Here is a 20,289-nt window from a genome sequence, read left to right on the forward strand (position 1 = left end):
CAATAGAGGGGTCCTGATGCGAGGGATGCAGGAGGCTGAAGGTCCTATGTATGGACTGCCATAGAGGTCAATGGAGCGGTCCTGTTCCAAGGGATGCAGGACGCTGAAGGTCCTATGGATGGACCGCCATAGAGGCCAAAGGAGGGGTCCTGATGCAAGGGATGCAGGAGGCTGAAGGTCCTATGGATGGACCGCCATAGAGGCCAATGGAGGGGTCCTGATGCGAGGGATGCAGGAGGCTGAAGGTCCTATGGATGGACCACCATCGGCTTCAATGGAGCGGTCCTGATGCGAGGGATGCAGGAGGCTGAAGGTCCTATGGATGGACCGCCATGGAGGCCAATGGAGGGGTCCTGATGCGAGGGATGCAGGAGGCTGAAGGCCCTATGGATGGACCACCATAGGCTTCAATGGAGCGGTCCTGATGCGAGGGATGCAGGAGGCTGAAAATATATGGATGGACCGCCATAGAGGTCAATGGAGTGGTCCTGATGCAAGGGATGCAGGAGGCTGAAGGTCCTATGGATGGACCGCCATAGAGGTCAATGGAGGGGTCCTGATGCAAGGGATGCAGGAGGCTGAAGGTCCTATGGATGGACCGCCATAGAGGTCAATGGAGGGGTCCTGATGCGAGGGATGCAGGAGGCTGAAGGTCCTATCGATGGACCGCCATAGAGGTCAAAGGAGGGGTCCTGATGCAAGGGATGCAGGAGGCTGAAGGTCCTATGGATGGACCGCCATAGGCTTCAATGGAGGGGTCCTGATGCAAGGGATGCAGGAGGCTGAAGGTCCTATGGATGGACCGCCATAGAGGTCAATGGAGGGGTCCTGATGCAAGGGATGCAGGAGGCTGAAGGTCCTATGGATGGACCGCCATAGAGGTCAATGGAGGGGTCCTGATGCGAGGGATGCAGGAGGCTGAAGGTCCTATCGATGGACCGCCATAGAGGTCAAAGGAGGGGTCCTGATGCAAGGGATGCAGGAGGCTGAAGGTCCTATGGATGGACCACCATAGAGGCCAATGGAGGGGTCCTGATGCGAGGGATGCAAGAGGCTGAAGGTCCTATGGATGGACCGCCATAGAGGCCAATGGAGGGGTCCTGATGCAAGGGATGCAGGATGCTGAAGGTCCTATGGATGGACCACCACAGGCTTCAATAGAGGGGTCCTGATGCGAGGGATGCAGGAGGCTGAAGGTCCTATGTATGGACTGCCATAGAGGTCAATGGAGCAGTCCTGTTCCAAGGGATGCAGGACGCTGAAGGTCCTATGGATGGACCACCATAGGCTTCAATGGAGTGGTCCTGATGCGAGGGATGCAGGAGGCTGAAGGTCCTATGGATGGACCGCCATCGGCTTCAATGGAGCGGTCCTGATGCGAGGGATGCAGGAGGCTGAAGGTCCTATGGATGGACCGCCATCGTCTTCAATGGAGCGGTCCTGATGCGAGGGTTGCAGGAGGCTGAAGGTCCTATGGATGGACCGCCATAGAGGTCAAAGGAGGGGTCCTGATGCAAGGGATGCAGGATGCTGAAGCTCCTATGGATGGACCACCATAGGCTTCAATGGAGTGGTCCTGATGCGAGGGATGCAGGAGGCTGAAGGTCCTATGGATGGACCGCCATCGGCTTCAATGGAGCGGTCCTGATGCGAGGGATGCAGGAGGCTGAAGGTCCTATGGATGGACCGCCATCGTCTTCAATGGAGCGGTCCTGATGCGAGGGTTGCAGGAGGCTGAAGGTCCTATGGATGGACCGCCATAGAGGTCAATGGAGTGGTCCTGATGCGAGGGATGCAGGAGGCTGAAGGTCCTATGGATGGACCACCATAGGCTTCAATGGAGCGGTCCTGATGCGATGGATGCAGGAGGCTGAAGGTCCTATGGATGGACCGCCATCGAGGTCAATGGAGGGGTCCTGATGCAAGGGATGCAGGAGGCTGAAGGTCCTATGGATGGACCGCCATAGGCTTCAATGGAGGGGTCCTGATGCAAGGGCTGCAGGAGGCTGAAGGTCCTATGGATGGACCACCATAGAGGCCAATGGAGAGGTCCTGATGCGAGGGATGAAGGAGGCTGAAGGTCCTATGGATGGACCGCCATAGAGGCCAATGGAGGGGTCCTGATGCAAGGGATGCAGGAGGCTGAAGGTCCTATGGATGGACCACCATAGGCTTCAATGGAGCGGTCCTGATGCGATGGATGCAGGAGGCTGAAGGTCCTATGGATGGACCGCCATCGAGGTCAATGGAGGGGTCCTGATGCAAGGGATGCAGGAGGCTGAAGGTCCTATGGATGGACCGCCATAGGCTTCAATGGAGGGGTCCTGATGCAAGGGCTGCAGGAGGCTGAAGGTCCTATGGATGGACCACCATAGAGGCCAATGGAGAGGTCCTGATGCGAGGGATGAAGGAGGCTGAAGGTCCTATGGATGGACCGCCATAGAGGCCAATGGAGGGGTCCTGATGCAAGGGATGCAGGAGGCTGAAGGTCCTATGGATGGACTGCCATAGAGGTCAATGGAGCGGTCCTGTTGCAAGGGATGCAGGACGCTGAAGGTCCTATGGATGGACCGCCATGGAGGCCAAAGGAGGGGTCCTGATGCAAGGGATGCAGGAGGCTGAAGGTCCTATGGATGGACCGCCATAGAGGCCAATGGAGGGGTCCTGATGCGAGGGATGCAGGAGGCTGAAGGTCCTATGGATGGACCACCATAGGCTTCAATGGAGCGGTCCTGATGCGAGGGATGCAGGAGGCTGAAGGTCCTATGGATGGACCGCCATAGAGGCCAATGGAGGGGTCCTGATGCGAGGGATGCAGGAGGCTGAAGGTCCTATGGATGGACCACCATAGGCTTCAATGGAGCGGTCCTGATGCGAGGGATGCAGGAGGCTGAAGGTCCTATGGATGGACCGCCATAGAGGTCAATGGAGTGGTCCTGATGCGAGGGATGCAGGAGGCTGAAGGTCCTATGGATGGACCACCATAGGCTTCAATGGAGCGGTCCTGATGCGATGGATGCAGGAGGCTGAAGGTCCTATGGATGGACAGCCATAGAGGTCAAAGGAGGGGTCCTGATGCAAGGGATGCAGAAGGCTGAAGGTCCTATGGACGGACCACCATCGGCTTCAATGGAGGGGTCCTGATGCGAGGGATGCAGGAGGCTGAAGGTCCTATGGATGGACCGCCATCAACTTCAATGGAGGGGTCCTGATGCAAGGGATGCAGGAGGCTGAAGGTCCTATGGATGAACCGCCATCGGCTTCAATGGAGCGGTCCTGATGCGAGGGATGCAGGAGGCTAAAGGTCCTATGGATGGACCGCCATCGACTTCAATGGAGCGGTCCTGATGCGAGGGATGCAGGAGGCTGAAGGTCCTATGGATGGACCGCCATAGAGGTCAAAGGAGGGGTTCTGATGCGAGGGATGCAGGAGGCTGAAGGTCCTATGGATGGACCGCCATCGACTTCAATGGAGGGGTCCTGATGCGAGGGATGCAGGAGGCTGAAGGTCCTATGGATTGACCGCCATCGGCTTCAATGGAGCAGTCCTGATGCGAGGGATGCAGGAGGCTGAAGGTCCTATGAATGGACCGCCATCGACTTCAATGGAGCGGTCCTGATGCGAGGGATGCAGGAGGCTGAAGGTCCTATGGATGGACCGCCATAGAGGTCAAAGGAGGGGTCCTGATGCAAGGGATGCAGGATGCTGAAGGTCCTATGGATGGACCACCATAGGCTTCAATGGAGTGGTCCTGATGCGAGGGATGTAGGAGGCTGAAGGTCCTATGGATGGACCGCCATCGGCTTCAATGGAGCGGTCCTGATGCGAGGGATGCAGGAGGCTGAAGGTCCTATGGATGGACCGCCATCGACTTCAATGGAGCGGTCCTGATGCGAGGGATGCAGGAGGCTGAAGGTCCTTTGGATGGACCGCCATAGAGGTCAATGGAGGGGTCCTGATGCAAGGGGTGCAGGAGGCTGAAGGTCCTATGGATAGACCGCCATCGAGGTCAATGGAGGGGTCCTGATGCAAGGGATGCAGGAGGCTGAAGGTCCTATGGATGGACCGCCATAGGCTTCAATGGAGGGGTCCTGATGCAAGGGATGCAGGAGGCTGAAGGTCCTATGGATGGACCTCCGTAGAGGTCAATGGAGCGGTCCTGATGCAAGGGATGCAGGAGGCTGAAGGTCCTATGGATGGACCGCCATAGAGGCCAATGGAGGGGTCCTGATGCAAGGGATGCAGGATGCTGAAGGTCCTATGGATGGACCGCCATAGAGGCCAATGGAGTGGTCCTGATGTGAGGGATGCAGGAGGCTGAAGGTCCCATGGATGGACCGCCATAGAGGTCAAAGGATGGGTCCTGATGCAAGGGATGCAGGAAGCTGAAGATCCTATGGATTGACCACCATAGGCTTCAATGGAGCGGTCCTGATGCGAGGGATGCAGGATGCTGAAGGTCCTATGGATGGACCGCCATCGACTTCAATTGAGCGGTCCTGATGCGAGGGATGCAGGAGGCTGAAGGTCCTATGGATGGACCGCCATAGAGGTCAAAGGTGGGGTCCTGATGCAAGGGATGCAGGATGCTGAAGCTCCTATGGATGGACCACCATAGGCTTCAATGGAGTGGTCCTGATGCGAGGGATGCAGGAGGCTGAAGGTCCTATGGATGGACCGCCATCGGCTTCAATGGAGTGGTCCTGATGCGAGGGATGCAGGAGGCTGAAGGTCCTATGGATGGACTGCCATCAACTTCAATGGAGCGGTCCTGATGCGAGGGATGCAGGAGGCTGAAAGTCCTATGGATGGACCGCCATAGAGGTCAATGGAGGGGTCCTGATGCAAGGGGTGCAGGAGGCTGAAGGTCCTATGGATGGACCGCCATCGAGGTCAATGGAGGGGTCCTGATGCAAAGGATGCAGGAGGCTGAAGGTCCTATGGATGGACCGCCATAGGCTTCAATGGAGGGGTCCTGATGCAAGGGATGCAGGAGGCTGAAGGTCCTATGGATGGACCGCCATAGAGGTCAATGGAGGGGTCCTGATGCAAGGGATGCAGGGGGCTGAAGGTCCTATGGATGGACCGCCATAGAGGTCAATGGAGGGGTCCTGATGCGAGGGATGCAGGAGGCTGAAGGTCCTATCGATGGACCGCCATAGAGGTCAAAGGAGGGGTCCTGATGCAAGGGATGCAGGAGGCTGAAGGTCCTATGGATGGACCACCATAGAGGCCAATGGAGGGGTCCTGATGCGAGGGATGCAAGAGGCTGAAGGTCCTATGGATGGACCGCCATAGAGGCCAATGGAGGGGTCCTGATGCAAGGGATGCAGGATGCTGAAGGTCCTATGGATGGACCACCACAGGCTTCAATAGAGGGGTCCTGATGCGAGGGATGCAGGAGGCTGAAGGTCCTATGTATGGACTGCCATAGAGGTCAATGGAGCGGTCCTGTTCCAAGGGATGCAGGACGCTGAAGGTCCTATGGATGGACCGCCATAGAGGCCAAAGGAGGGGTCCTGATGCAAGGGATGCAGGAGGCTGAAGGTCCTATGGATGGACCGCCATAGAGGCCAATGGAGGGGTCCTGATGCGAGGGATGCAGGAGGCTGAAGGTCCTATGGATGGACCACCATCGGCTTCAATGGAGCGGTCCTGATGCGAGGGATGCAGGAGGCTGAAGGTCCTATGGATGGACCGCCATGGAGGCCAATGGAGGGGTCCTGATGCGAGGGATGCAGGAGGCTGAAGGCCCTATGGATGGACCACCATAGGCTTCAATGGAGCGGTCCTGATGCGAGGGATGCAGGAGGCTGAAAATATATGGATGGACCGCCATAGAGGTCAATGGAGTGGTCCTGATGCGAGGGATGGAGGAGACTGAAGGTCCTATGGATGGACCACCATAGGCTTCAATGGAGTGGTCCTGATGCGATGGATGCAGGAGGCTGAAGGTCCTATGGATGGACCGCCATAGAGGTCAAAGGAGGGGTCCTGATGCAAGGGATGCAGAAGGCTGAAGGTCCTATGGACGGACCACCATCGGCTTCAATGGAGGGGTCCTGATGCGAGGGATGCAGGAGGCTGAAGGTCCTATGGATGGACCGCCATCAACTTCAATGGAGGGGTCCTGATGCAAGGGATGCAGGAGGCTGAAGGTCCTATGGATGAACCGCCATCGGCTTCAAGGGAGCGGTCCTGATGCGAGGGATGCAGGAAGCTAAAGGTCCTATGGATGGACCGCCATCGACTTCAATGGAGCGGTCCTGATGCGAGGGATGCAGGAGGCTGAAGGTCCTATGGATGGACCGCCATAGAGGTCAAAGGAGGGGTCCTGATGCAAGGGATGCAGGATGCTGAAGCTCCTATGGATGGACCACCATAGGCTTCAATGGAGTGGTCCTGATGCAAGGGATGCAGGAGGCTGAAGGTCCTATGGATGGACCGCCATCGGCTTCAATGGAGCGGTCCTGATGCGAGGGATGCAGGAGGCTGAAGGTCCTATGGATGGACCGCCATCGTCTTCAATGGAGCGGTCCTGATGCGAGGGTTGCAGGAGGCTGAAGGTCCTATGGATGGACCGCCATAGAGGTCAATGGAGGGGTCCTGATGCAAGGGGTGCAGGAGGCTGAAGGTCCTATGGATGGACCGCCATCGAGGTCAATGGAGGGGTCCTGATGCAAGGGATGCAGGAGGCTGAAGGTCCTATGGATGGACCGCCATAGGCTTCAATGGAGGGGTCCTGATGCAAGGGCTGCAGGAGGCTGAAGGTCCTATGGATGGACCACCATAGAGGCCAATGGAGAGGTCCTGATGCGAGGGATGAAGGAGGCTGAAGGTCCTATGGATGGACCGCCATAGAGGCCAATGGAGGGGTCCTGATGCAAGGGATGCAGGATGCTGAAGGTCCTATGGATGGACCACCACAGGCTTCAATAGAGGGGTCCTGATGCGAGGGATGCAGGAGGCTGAAGGTCCTATGGATGGACTGCCATAGAGGTCAATGGAGCGGTCCTGTTGCAAGGGATGCAGGACGCTGAAGGTCCTATGGATGGACCGCCATGGAGGCCAAAGGAGGGGTCCTGATGCAAGGGATGCAGGAGGCTGAAGGTCCTATGGATGGACCGCCATAGAGGCCAATGGAGGGGTCCTGATGCGAGGGATGCAGGAGGCTGAAGGTCCTATGGATGGACCACCATAGGCTTCAATGGAGCGGTCCTGATGCGAGGGATGCAGGAGGCTGAAGGTCCTATGGATGGACCGCCATAGAGGCCAATGGAGGGGTCCTGATGCGAGGGATGCAGGAGGCTGAAGGTCCTATGGATGGACCACCATAGGCTTCAATGGAGCGGTCCTGATGCGAGGGATGCAGGAGGCTGAAGGTCTTATGGATGGACCGCCATAGAGGTCAATGGAGTGGTCCTGATGCGAGGGAAGCAGGAGGCTGAAGGTCCTATGGATGGACCACCATAGGCTTCAATGGAGCGGTCCTGATGCGATGGATGCAGGAGGCTGAAGGTCCTATGGATGGACAGCCATAGAGGTCAAAGGAGGGGTCCTGATGCAAGGGATGCAGAAGGCTGAAGGTCCTATGGACGGACCACCATCGGCTTCAATGGAGGGGTCCTGATGCGAGGGATGCAGGAGGCTGAAGGTCCTATGGATGGACCGCCATAGAGGTCAATGGAGGGGTCCTGATGCAAGGGGTGCAGGAGGCTGAAGGTCCTATGGATGGACCGCCATCGAGGTCAATGGAGGGGTCCTGATGCAAGGGATGCAGGAGGCTGAAGGTCCTATGGATGGACCGCCATAGGCTTCAATGGAGGGGTCCTGATGCAAGGGCTGCAGGAGGCTGAAGGTCCTATGGATGGACCACCATAGAGGCCAATGGAGAGGTCCTGATGCGAGGGATGAAGGAGGCTGAAGGTCCTATGGATGGACCGCCATAGAGGCCAATGGAGGGGTCCTGATGCAAGGGATGCAGGATGCTGAAGGTCCTATGGATGGACCACCACAGGCTTCAATAGAGGGGTCCTGATGCGAGGGATGCAGGAGGCTGAAGGTCCTATGGATGGACTGCCATAGAGGTCAATGGAGCGGTCCTGTTGCAAGGGATGCAGGACGCTGAAGGTCCTATGGATGGACCGCCATGGAGGCCAAAGGAGGGGTCCTGATGCAAGGGATGCAGGAGGCTGAAGGTCCTATGGATGGACCGCCATAGAGGCCAATGGAGGGGTCCTGATGCGAGGGATGCAGGAGGCTGAAGGTCCTATGGATGGACCACCATAGGCTTCAATGGAGCGGTCCTGATGCGAGGGATGCAGGAGGCTGAAGGTCCTATGGATGGACCGCCATAGAGGCCAATGGAGGGGTCCTGATGCGAGGGATGCAGGAGGCTGAAGGTCCTATGGATGGACCACCATAGGCTTCAATGGAGCGGTCCTGATGCGAGGGATGCAGGAGGCTGAAGGTCTTATGGATGGACCGCCATAGAGGTCAATGGAGTGGTCCTGATGCGAGGGAAGCAGGAGGCTGAAGGTCCTATGGATGGACCACCATAGGCTTCAATGGAGCGGTCCTGATGCGATGGATGCAGGAGGCTGAAGGTCCTATGGATGGACAGCCATAGAGGTCAAAGGAGGGGTCCTGATGCAAGGGATGCAGAAGGCTGAAGGTCCTATGGACGGACCACCATCGGCTTCAATGGAGGGGTCCTGATGCGAGGGATGCAGGAGGCTGAAGGTCCTATGGATGAACCGCCATCGGCTTCAATGGAGCGGTCCTGATGCGAGGGATGCAGGAGGCTGAAGGTCCTATGGATGGACCGCCATAGAGGTCAAAGGAGGGGTTCTGATGCGAGGGATGCAGGAGGCTGAAGGTCCTATGGATGGACCGCCATCGACTTCAATGGAGGGGTCCTGATGCGAGGGATGCAGGAGGCTGAAGGTCCTATGGATTGACCGCCATCGGCTTCAATGGAGCAGTCCTGATGCGAGGGATGCAGGAGTCTGAAGGTCCTATGAATGGACCGCCATCGACTTCAATGGAGCGGTCCTGATGCGAGGGATGCAGGAGGCTGAAGGTCCTATGGATGGACCGCCATAGAGGTCAAAGGAGGGGTCCTGATGCAAGGGATGCAGGATGCTGAAGGTCCTATGGATGGACCACCATAGGCTTCAATGGAGTGGTCCTGATGCGAGGGATGTAGGAGGCTGAAGGTCCTATGGATGGACCGCCATCGGCTTCAATGGAGCGGTCCTGATGCGAGGGATGCAGGAGGCTGAAGGTCCTATGGATGGACCGCCATCGACTTCAATGGAGCGGTCCTGATGCGAGGGATGCAGGAGGCTGAAGGTCCTTTGGATGGACCGCCATAGAGGTCAATGGAGGGGTCCTGATGCAAGGGGTGCAGGAGGCTGAAGGTCCTATGGATAGACCGCCATCGAGGTCAATGGAGGGGTCCTGATGCAAGGGATGCAGGAGGCTGAAGGTCCTATGGATGGACCGCCATAGGCTTCAATGGAGGGGTCCTGATGCAAGGGATGCAGGAGGCTGAAGGTCCTATGGATGGACCTCCGTAGAGGTCAATGGAGCGGTCCTGATGCAAGGGATGCAGGAGGCTGAAGGTCCTATGGATGGACCGCCATAGAGGCCAATGGAGGGGTCCTGATGCAAGGGATGCAGGATGCTGAAGGTCCTATGGATGGACCGCCATAGAGGCCAATGGAGTGGTCCTGATGTGAGGGATGCAGGAGGCTGAAGGTCCCATGGATGGACCGCCATAGAGGTCAAAGGATGGGTCCTGATGCAAGAGATGCAGGAAGCTGAAGATCCTATGGATTGACCACCATAGGCTTCAATGGAGCGGTCCTGATGCGAGGGATGCAGGATGCTGAAGGTCCTATGGATGGACCGCCATCGACTTCAATTGAGCGGTCCTGATGCGAGGGATGCAGGAGGCTGAAGGTCCTATGGATGGACCGCCATAGAGGTCAAAGGTGGGGTCCTGATGCAAGGGATGCAGGATGCTGAAGCTCCTATGGATGGACCACCATAGGCTTCAATGGAGTGGTCCTGATGCGAGGGATGCAGGATGCTGAAGCTCCTATGGATGGACCGCCATCGGCTGTAATGGAGTGGTCCTGATGCGAGGGATGCAGGAGGCTGAAGGTCCTATGGATGGACTGCCATCAACTTCAATGGAGCGGTCCTGATGCGAGGGATGCAGGAGGCTGAAAGTCCTATGGATGGACCGCCATAGAGGTCAATGGAGGGGTCCTGATGCAAGGGGTGCAGGAGGCTGAAGGTCCTATGGATGGACCGCCATCGAGGTCAATGGAGGGGTCCTGATGCAAAGGATGCAGGAGGCTAAAGGTCCTATGGATGGACCGCCATAGGCTTCAATGGAGGGGTCCTGATGCAAGGGATGCAGGAGGCTGAAGGTCCTATGGATGGACCGCCATAGAGGTCAATGGAGGGGTCCTGATGCAAGGGATGCAGGAGGCTGAAGGTCCTATGGATGGACTGCCATAGAGGTCAATGGAGGGGTCCTGATGCGAGGGATGCAGGAGCCTGAAGGTCCTATGGATGGACCGCCATAGAGGTCAAAGGAGGGGTCCTGATGCAAGGGATGCAGGAGGCTGAAGGTCCTATGGATGGACCACCATAGAGGCCAATGGAGGGGTTCTGATGCGAGGGATGCAGGAGGCTGAAGGTCCTATGGATGGACCGCCATAGAGGCCAATGGAGGGGTCCTGATGCAAGGGATGCAGGATGCTGAAGGTCCTATGGATGGACCACCACAGGCTTCAATAGAGGGGTCCTGATGCGAGGGATGCAGGAGGCTGAAGGTCCTATGGATGGACTGCCATAGAGGTCAATGGAGCGGTCCTGTTGCAAGGGATGCAGGACGCTGAAGGTCCTATGGATGGACCGCCATGGAGGCCAAAGGAGGGGTCCTGATGCAAGGGATGCAGGAGGCTGAAGGTCCTATGGATGGACCGCCATAGAGGCCAATGGAGGGGTCCTGATGCGAGGGATGCAGGAGGCTGAAGGTCCTATGGATGGACCACCATCGGCTTCAATGGAGCGGTCCTGATGCGAGGGATGCAGGAGGCTGAAGGTCCTATGGATGGACCGCCATGGAGGCCAATGGAGGGGTCCTGATGCGAGGGATGCAGGAGGCTGAAGGCCCTATGGATGGACCACCATAGGCTTCAATGGAGCGGTCCTGATGCGAGGGATGCAGGAGGCTGAAAATATATGGATGGACCGCCATAGAGGTCAATGGAGTGGTCCTGATGCGAGGGATGCAGGAGACTGAAGGTCCTATGGATGGACCACCATAGGCTTCAATGGAGTGGTCCTGATGCGATGGATGCAGGAGGCTGAAGGTCCTATGGATGGACCGCCATAGAGGTCAAAGGAGGGGTCCTGATGCAAGGGATGCAGAAGGCTGAAGGTCCTATGGACGGACCACCATCGGCTTCAATGGAGGGGTCCTGATGCGAGGGATGCAGGAGGCTGAAGGTCCTATGGATGGACCGCCATCAACTTCAATGGAGGGGTCCTGATGCAAGGGATGCAGGAGGCTGAAGGTCCTATGGATGAACTGCCATCGGCTTCAAGGGAGCGGTCCTGATGCGAGGGATGCAGGAGGCTAAAGGTCCTATGGATGGACCGCCATCGACTTCAATGGAGCGGTCCTGATGCGAGGGATGCAGGAGGCTGAAGGTCCTATGGATGGACCGCCATAGAGGTCAAAGGAGGGGTCCTGATGCGAGGGATGCAGGAGGCTGAAGGTCCTATGGATGGACCGCCATAGAGGTCAAAGGAGGGGTCCTGATGCAAGGGATGCAGGATGCTGAAGGTCCTATGGATGGACCGCCATAGGCTTCAATGGAGTGGTCCTTATGCGAGGGATGCAGGAGGCTGAAGGTCCTATGGATGGACCGCCATCGGCTACAATGGAGCGGTCCTGATGCGAGGGATGCAGGAGGCTGAAGGTCCTATGGATGGACCGCCATCGACTTCAATGGAGCGGTCCTGATGCGAGGGATGCAGGAGGCTGAAGGTCCTTTGGATGGACCGCCATAGAGGTCAATGGAGGGGTCCTGATGCAAGGGGTGCAGGAGGCTGAAGGTCCTATGGATGGACCGCCATCGAGGTCAATGGAGGGGTCCTGATGCAAGGGATGCAGGAGGCTGAAGGTCCTATGGATGGACCGCCATAGGCTTCAATGGAGGGGTCCTGATGCAAGGGATGCAGGAGGCTGAAGGTCCTATGGATGGACCGCCATAGAGGTCAATGGAGCGGTCCTGATGCAAAGGATGCAGGAGGCTGAAGGTCCTATGGATGGACCGCCATAGAGGCCAATGGAGGGGTCCTGATGCAAGGGATGCAGGATGCTGAAGGTCCTATGGATCGACCGCCATAGAGGCCAATGGAGTGGTCCTGATGTGAGGGATGCAGGAGGCTGAAGGTCCCATGGATGGACCGCCATAGAGGTCAAAGGAGGGGTCCTGATGCGAGGGATGCAGGAGGCTGAAGGTCCTATGGATGGACCACCATAGGCTTCAATGGAGAGGTCCTGATGCGAGAGATGCAGGATGCTGAAGGTCCTATGGATGGACCACCATAGGCTTCAATGGAGCGGTCCTGATGCAAGGGATGCAGGAGGCTGAAGGTCCTATGGATGGACCACCATAGGCTTCAATGGAGCGGTCCTGATGCGAGGGATGCAGGAGGCTGAAGGTCCTATGGATGGACCACCATAGAGGTCAATGGAGGGGTCCTGATGCAAGGGATGCAGGAGGCTGAAGGTCCTATGAATGGACCACCATAGGCTTCAATGGAGCGGTCCTGATGCGAGGGATGCAGGAGGCTGAAGGTCCTATGGATGGACCACCGTAGGCTTCAATGGAGCGGTCCTGATGCGAGGGATGCAGGAGGCTGAAGGTCCTATGGATGGACCGCCATAGGCTTCAATGGAGCGGTCCTGATGGAAGGGATGCAGGAGGCTGAAGGTCCTATGGATGGACCACCATAGGCTTCAATGGAGCGGTCCTGATGCAAGGGATGCAGGACGCTGAAGGTCCTATGGATGGACCGCCATAGAGGTCAATGGAGGGGTCCTGATGCAAGGGATGCAGGACGCTGAAGGTCCTATGGATGGACCGCCATAGAGGTCAATGGAGGGGTCCTGATGCAAGGGATGCAGGACGCTGAAGGTCCTATGGATGGACCACCATAGGATTCAATGGAGCAGTCCTGATGCGAGGGATGCAGAAGGCTGAAGGTTCTATGGATGGACCGCCATAGAGGTCAATGGAGGGGTCCTGATGCAAGGGATGCAGGAGGCTGAAGGTCCTATGGACGGACCGCCATAGGCTTCAATGGAGCGGTCCTGATGGAAGGGATGCAGGAGGCTGAAGGTCCTATGGATGAACCGCCATAGAGGCCAATGGAGCGGTCCTGATGCAAGGGATGCAGGAGGCTGAAGGTCCTATGGATGGACCGCCATAGAGGCCAATGGAGCGGTCCTGATGCGATGGATGCAGGAGGCTGAAGGTCCTTTGGATGGACCGCCATAGAGGCCAATGGAGCGGTCCTGATGCAAGGGATGCAGGAGGCTGAAGGTCCTATGGATGGACCGTCATAGAGGCCAATGGAGCGGTCCTGATGCAAGGGATGCAGGAGGCTGAAGGTCCTATGGATGGACCGCCATAGAGGCCAATGGAGCGGTCCTGATGCGATGGATGCAGGAGGCTGACGGTCCTATGGATGGACCGACATAGAGGTCAATGGAGCGGTCCTGATGCAAGGGATGCAGGAGGCTGAAGGTCTTATGGATGGACCGCCATAGAGGCCAATGGAGCGGTCCTGATGCAAGGGATGCAGGAGGCTGAAGGTCCTATGGATGGACCGCCATAGAGGCCAAAGTAGTGGTCCTGATGCAAGGGATGCAGGAGGCTGAAGGTCCTATGGATAGACCGCCATAGAGGTCAAAGGAGGGGTCCTGATGCAAGGGATGCAGGAGGCTGAAGGTCCTATGGATGGACCGCCATAGAGGTCAAAGGAGGGGTCCTGGTGCAAGGGATGCAGGAGGCTGAAGGTCCTATGGATGGACCGCCATAGAGGCCAAAGTAGTGGTCCTGATGCAAGGGATGCAGGAGGCTGAAACAGCATGTCCGGAGCGGACATGCTGATTGTGAACGGGGAACACTTCTTGGAGAAGGACAGAACGGGCGAAAGCCTTCCGGCAGAAACAGACACCTGGAACTGATCGGACAACGCACGCTGAATAATATACAACAGAAGACCCCTGTAGAACGCCCATGCGGGTTGGAATTATCACCGCATACTAATGGAAAGAGTACAGATCTGGAAATAGCCTTGAAAAAGTCGTGGGTTACATTCCCAATTACGACGAAACACGTGTCGGCTGTATGGAAAGTTTCCAGTGAACGGGCATAAACACGAATCTGATGTACCAAAAATAACTACTCCTTGTGATTTTATCAGAAGAAATGTGGAAACACTTGTGTATATGACATTACTGTGACTTACGTGTGCTAAGGAGTATTATAGCTAAGGATAGTATGGTGGGGTACGTTCCATGAATGGATTCTCCAGATTAACAGTTCCTCCAGCAACAGGGTCGGTCCTGTTACCACCTATATCTCAATGAGGTTCTCGGCCTCTCGCGTCACCCACGAAGACTGTCCCCAGACAGAAATGTGTGAAGCGTGGAAATCTAGATAGTTGAATAAGCTGCAAAACAAAGGTTACAGGTGAGTAACTTATCCTTGTTTACTTCAATGTTCTTGTTTCTCTTGTGCTTGCACTCTGTGGCGTGCGTGCTGCCTCTCAGTTCTGTGTCTGTCCATCTCTCACTTTTGGGGCTGGTTGTCTTCTGTGCCTGCTTTTCCATGCTTGCATCTCCTCTGGCCCGGCTTGTATTCCCACTGAGCTGCCATTTATTCCTCTGTTCTTTCGTTTGCAGGTTTCCAGCCGAAGGCTGAGCTCATGGAGGTTTTTAGCACCGAGTTCCAGATGCGCCTACTTTGGGGCAGCCGGGGAGCTGAAAGCAGCCAGGCTGAACGCTACGAGAAGTTCGACAAGGTCCTCACAGCGCTATCGCACAAACTGGAGCCTGCTGTTCGCTTCAGTGAACTGTAACACACGAGAGGGGTCCAAGCCAGCACCTTCAACAGAACAGCACATAACGCAGATAAAACCCATAGGGGGTGCACGGGGTGAGAAGGACGCAGAGCTCCTGCGAGAGGACAGCACTTCTTGGACCTGAGAAAAATAATAGGTGGGGGAGCAGGATGGAGAAGGGGGGGAATGTCTTGCAAAGGTACTGCACCTCCAAGGAGCAAGACTCCTCTACTAGGGTCACCCAGAGGATGAGGACGAAGAGGGGGGCAGAGGCCCTAATAAACTGAGCACCTATGGAATAAGCAAAGCGTTAGAGTCCCCAGGTGATGAGGAGGGTGGAGGAAGTAACCAGTCCAGTGCCATTCACCCAGCAGGGCGCGATTAGGTGCATCACCAATGGCCCGCGTAGATCCAGAGAAGATGAAACAAGTGCGCAAGGGCCACCTGTGGTGCCAGTGGACCGATGAAGGAACAGAGAGCAGGCAGAAGAGTTGCATCAGGGGCACTTGAAATGCCAAATAATCAGGTTTGAGGGTGAGGAAGGCAAGTGATGAAGGGTCACTCACAAGCTAGAACGGTCCACCGGGCCAAGGTTGAGGACGAGTAGTGAGGAGGGTGCCCCGATACAGCCAAGGTCCCCATAGCAGAAGGTAGACGGGAGCACTGCCTGCGACTGATGCTGGGTGACAGACAGGATGGAGGCCATGAACAGAGCTGAGTGCAAGCCCTGCCTCTCTGAGCTAGCACGGTTTCTGCACGGCCGTTGCTTATTCGTAACCTTCAACAGGACTTTTGATGACCTTGGTCCCGCCACTACATAGCCCCCCAGGTGCTTCTCTTTCTTCAACTCGTCTTTACTCCTCTTAAACATGTGCCGTCTGTGAAAAGGCGTATCTTTTACCTGATGATAGAAACTCTGCCTGGACACGAAATTGGCCGAGTCCACCTCCTCTAGGGAGCGGCCCTACCAAGTACCACGCATCTGGCGGTGGAGGTGTGCATCATCGCACTAAAATGCAACACTCACATTTTCAAGGCCTTGGCACCACATGTGCGCGGTGATGGAGAAGCTAAGAGTGACTGCAGCCATCAGAGCTGCATTACCTCAGTGTGGTGAGTGCTGTGCAGACGGTGCTGCGCGACTCGTGTTGGCTGCTAATCAGGTTTGTGGGTCAGTAATATATTGACTGGCAAATTGAATAAACAACATGAATGTAATTATTTTAGCAGTTTGTAGCTCAGAACGGCTCTCACCACGGGCCCCGGTCCGTGCGGGCTGGTCTCAGCTGCGCCAGTGAGTGTGAGTCTTTCTGTAGCCAGTGAGAGTGGCTCTTTCTGCAGCCAGTGAGTGCGACTCTCTCTGCAGCCAGCGAGTGGGACTCTTTCTGCAGCCAGCGAGAGTGGCTCTTTCTGCAGCCAGCGAGAGTGGCTCTTTCTGCAGCCAGTGAGTGTGACTCTTTCTGCAGCCTGGGTGTGGGGCTATTTCTGCAGCCAGTGAGTGGGGCTCTTTCTGCAGCCAGTGAGTGGGGCTCTTTCTGCAGCCAGCGAGAGTGGCTCTTTCTGAAGTCTGAAGCCAGTGAGTGTGACTCTTTCTGCAGCCAGCGAGAGTGGCTCTTTCTGCAGCCAGCGAGAGTGGCTCTTTCTGCAGACAGTGAGTGTGACTCTTTCTGCAGCCAGTGAGTGTGACTTTTTCTGCAGCCTGCGAGAGTGGCTCTTTCTGCAGCCAGCGAGAGTGGCTCTTTCTGCAGCCCGGGAGTGGGGCTCTTTGTGCAGCCAGTGAGTGGTGCTATTTCTGCAGCCAGTGAGTGTGACTCTTTCTGCAGCCAGTGAGTGGGGCTCTTTCTGCAGCCAGCGAGTGTGACTCTCTCTGCAGCCAGCGAGTGTGACTCTCTCTGCAGCCAGCGAGAGTGACTCTTTCTGCAGCCAGTGAGTGTGACTCTTTCTGCAGCCAGTGAGTGTGACTCTTTCTGCAGCCAGCGAGTGTGGCTCTTTCTGCAGCCAGCGAGAGTGGCTCTTTCTGCAGCCAGCGAGTGTGGCTCTTTCTGCAGCCAGGGAGTGTGACTCTCTCTGCAGCCAGTGAGTGTGACTTTCTCTGAAGCCAGCGAGTGTGGCTCTTTCTGCAGCCAGGGAGTGTGACTCTTTCTGCAGCCAGCGAGTGTGACTTTCTCTGAAGCCAGCGAGTGTGACCTTTCTGCAGCCAGCGAGTGGGACTCTTTCTGCAGCCAGCGAGTGTGGCTCTTTCTGCAGCCAGCGAGTGGGACTCTTTCTGCAGCCAGCGAGTGTGACTCTTTCTGCAGCCAGCGAGTGTGACTCTTTCTGAAGTCTGAAGCCAGTGAGTGCGACTCCACAGGCACTTCAGCCACAGAAACGGCTGCAGCCCGAAGCAGCAGGCTTTATTATCCCAGCTGCAGCACTGTTGTGACTCAGAAACTTTTGGTAAGTTGGTCAACAGTTAACGCTGGTGATTATAATGTTCCTGCTCAAAGGTCGGAGTTTTGTCTACTGGCATTGTTGACTCGCCATGGACCAGCACAGAGGGTTAATATCCCTGCTGCAAAGAACATGTTCCACACATATTCGCAAAGATGTATTTTGAGAAGATGGCAGTGAGTTCTTTCTTCTGTCACAGAGATGCTTTCCTTTGCTCGTGCAACCTCTGCTGCTCGGCACCTGGTGCTGAGGTGAGGAGGCGGAGGGCGCTTTGTATTAATAACATGGGTCTAAAACCACCTACTAGAGATGCCGAATTCCTTGGTTGTCCAGGATTTTTCTCTCAACAATAAAAATGTCAAGTTAACTCTGCTGAATAATGTTTCTGCTGTAACGAGATCTGTGTTTTGTCTAGTGGCAGTTTTCACTCATGATAAAATAGCACAGAGGGTTAATGTGCCTGCTGCAACGAATGTGGACCAGGTTACAGGGGCACTAGGTGAGTGTCCCTCCATTTCTTGGGCTTTGCAGCAGTTCCAAGATCTTCTTAGAGTGTCTCGTTGCTCAAATGGGTGTCATTTCTGATATTTATCCTTTTATTGCTTGATTTTGCCTGTAAGTGTCACACAGTTGGTCGTTGAATGCCACTCATAAGTACATTGAAACTATGAAAATGTCACACATAAGCAATCTGAACCTCGGCAGCTATGAACAAGTCTTCGAGATATAGACCGGAAGGGAGCGCCGGCACGCGGCATGGGCTCTACCGTCACCGGCACGCGGCATGGGCTCTACCGTCACCGGCACGCGGCATGGGCTCTACCGTCTCCGGCTCCTATTTCCTGTCCCCTTGCAAGAGGATACTCACTCGTGCTCTTTCTACTGTGTTCATGGGCATTTTCTTCACCAGATCCACGTAGACATTTCTAAGATTTAGTTAATATCGCTATGAAACTGTGTTTATAGGGCCATGAAAGGGTTATTATTGCACATGTCTTTGTGGTCTCAACTCACACCTGTTGTAACTAGTTAGGTGTTACTTCCTGGTTGTAAATACCTATCTGTATATATTAGTTGCTCACCACTTCCTGTCTGTACATAATGGGAGAGCACCACTTATTGTCTGTAAAATATAGTTGAAACTTCCTGTACACAAGAGCTGAGAACCACTTCCTGTCTGTAAAAAAATAATTCACATGCCTTTCTGTCTGTAAATAGTAGTTGTGCATCCGTTCCTTCTGTACAGACCTCCAACTGCTGCTCTAAGTGTATATATTTCTAGTTCTACCATTTCCATTTGTAAATAAAGGTATTAATGTACATGGCTTATGGTTTTAATCCCAAACAGTAACACGTTTAGGTGTGGTCAGTACATAATTGTTTTTTTTCACTGTGTCCCAGCGTTGAGGCTGCAAGGCGCTTGTCCCTAGGAGAATGACGCAGGTAGGGGAACCAAGAGACTTCTTTGTTGATGTTGCATCTCCCTTTTGACTTTGCAGCAGATACCTTCAAGTGGGCTAGAACATAAGGGCTACACTGGCCTGTAGAGACCAGGGGGCACGTAGGACCTTGCGGACGTTTGGGAACAAGACCAGGTCACCGGATTGTTAGAATCCATTGTTGAACCCTGACCACGATACACAGATACACATGCAATGCACACTCCTGCAATCTAGTGTTGGGCCCAGACTCTGCAAGTTGTTTTTCTTGCAGAAGTGTTATTGTCGGCACCGTATTTCCTCATCCTCTGGGTATTGCGCAGGTTCAACGGTTCCTTTGTTAGGTAGTTTTTTTCCACCTTCGAGTTTGTACAAATTGCGTCGGAGCCCATGTGGCCTATGGAGGGAAAAAACGCCTATGTGATCAAAAATCAACAACAAATTGACCCGAAACACATTGCAAATGAGTATCGATCGACCAACGTCCACACCCACCAAGAATGTCTGTCAGCGAGTAATGGAGACGAAAAACGAAAGCCTATTTCGCAGGTGCCCTTGGTGCGGTGTAAAATGCGCTCAATCGGACACTCATCAGGTGTGTAACTTGTGCCTATCACCTGTGCACAAGGAACAAGAGTGCCCAGCGTGCAACCTTTTTCCAATGCAAAAAGACGCTGCGGAAAAGAAGAGATTGGCAAACGTACACGTTGTTTACCAAATAGCACATACTGTGGAGATGGCAGCCGAGGAGGAATTCTGGCACAAGGAGTCACACAGCGAAGAGGAATTCGACGCTGGTACAACAACACAGGGGTGGTCATCACGAGCACCCACTATATCGCCTCTGAGGGGTCCAGCGGGTATGAAGGGTCACTGATACAGATTGAGGACACCACACTGAAGGCGCTGGCACCTAGGTCGGACAGAAAACAAAAACTACGCCAGGACTGTGAGTACTCACATCCCCCTCCAGCCCACTGTGTGCCTCAGCCCTTGGGCTCAGGTCTACACCACAGGCAGGCCTCAGAGCCGAGAAGGAACAAGAACGTTCTCGATTGGGCGACAAGGTAGAAACACCAGAATGACATGAAAGCTCAAATCTGCATCGACAAACAGGCTTTGACAAGCCATCGGATCTGAAGAAGCACTTGGGTCAAGCCACTCGAACTCCAAAAAAGCATCAACTCCACGAAAGGAGAAGAAACATGGCAGACTTCCACACCAAAGAAAAGCCATGTGTTCAAGGCATGTGAGCTG

At 55.2% G+C, this 20,289-nt stretch overlaps 1 protein-coding gene across 2 annotated transcripts in view; it reads left to right on the top strand.

Annotated features, from left to right (window-relative positions):
- SH2D3C (SH2 domain containing 3C) overlaps nt 1–18,908 on the top strand; it is a 289,572-nt gene extending 270,664 nt beyond the window's left edge. For both annotated transcript variants that reach the window (XM_086948617.1, XM_086948618.1), the window contains one exon: nt 15,006–18,908. In XM_086948617.1, coding sequence (XP_086804743.1) covers nt 15,006–15,181 — 176 coding nt within the window. In that variant the 3' untranslated portion in view covers nt 15,182–18,908. The remainder of the gene's footprint in view (nt 1–15,005) is intronic.
- Nucleotides 18,909–20,289: the final 1,381 nt, after the last annotated feature.

This window comes from Lissotriton vulgaris, unplaced genomic scaffold, assembly GCF_964263255.1.
Source record: "Lissotriton vulgaris unplaced genomic scaffold, aLisVul1.2 SCAFFOLD_2110, whole genome shotgun sequence".
Taxonomy (NCBI): Eukaryota; Metazoa; Chordata; class Amphibia; order Caudata; family Salamandridae; genus Lissotriton; species Lissotriton vulgaris.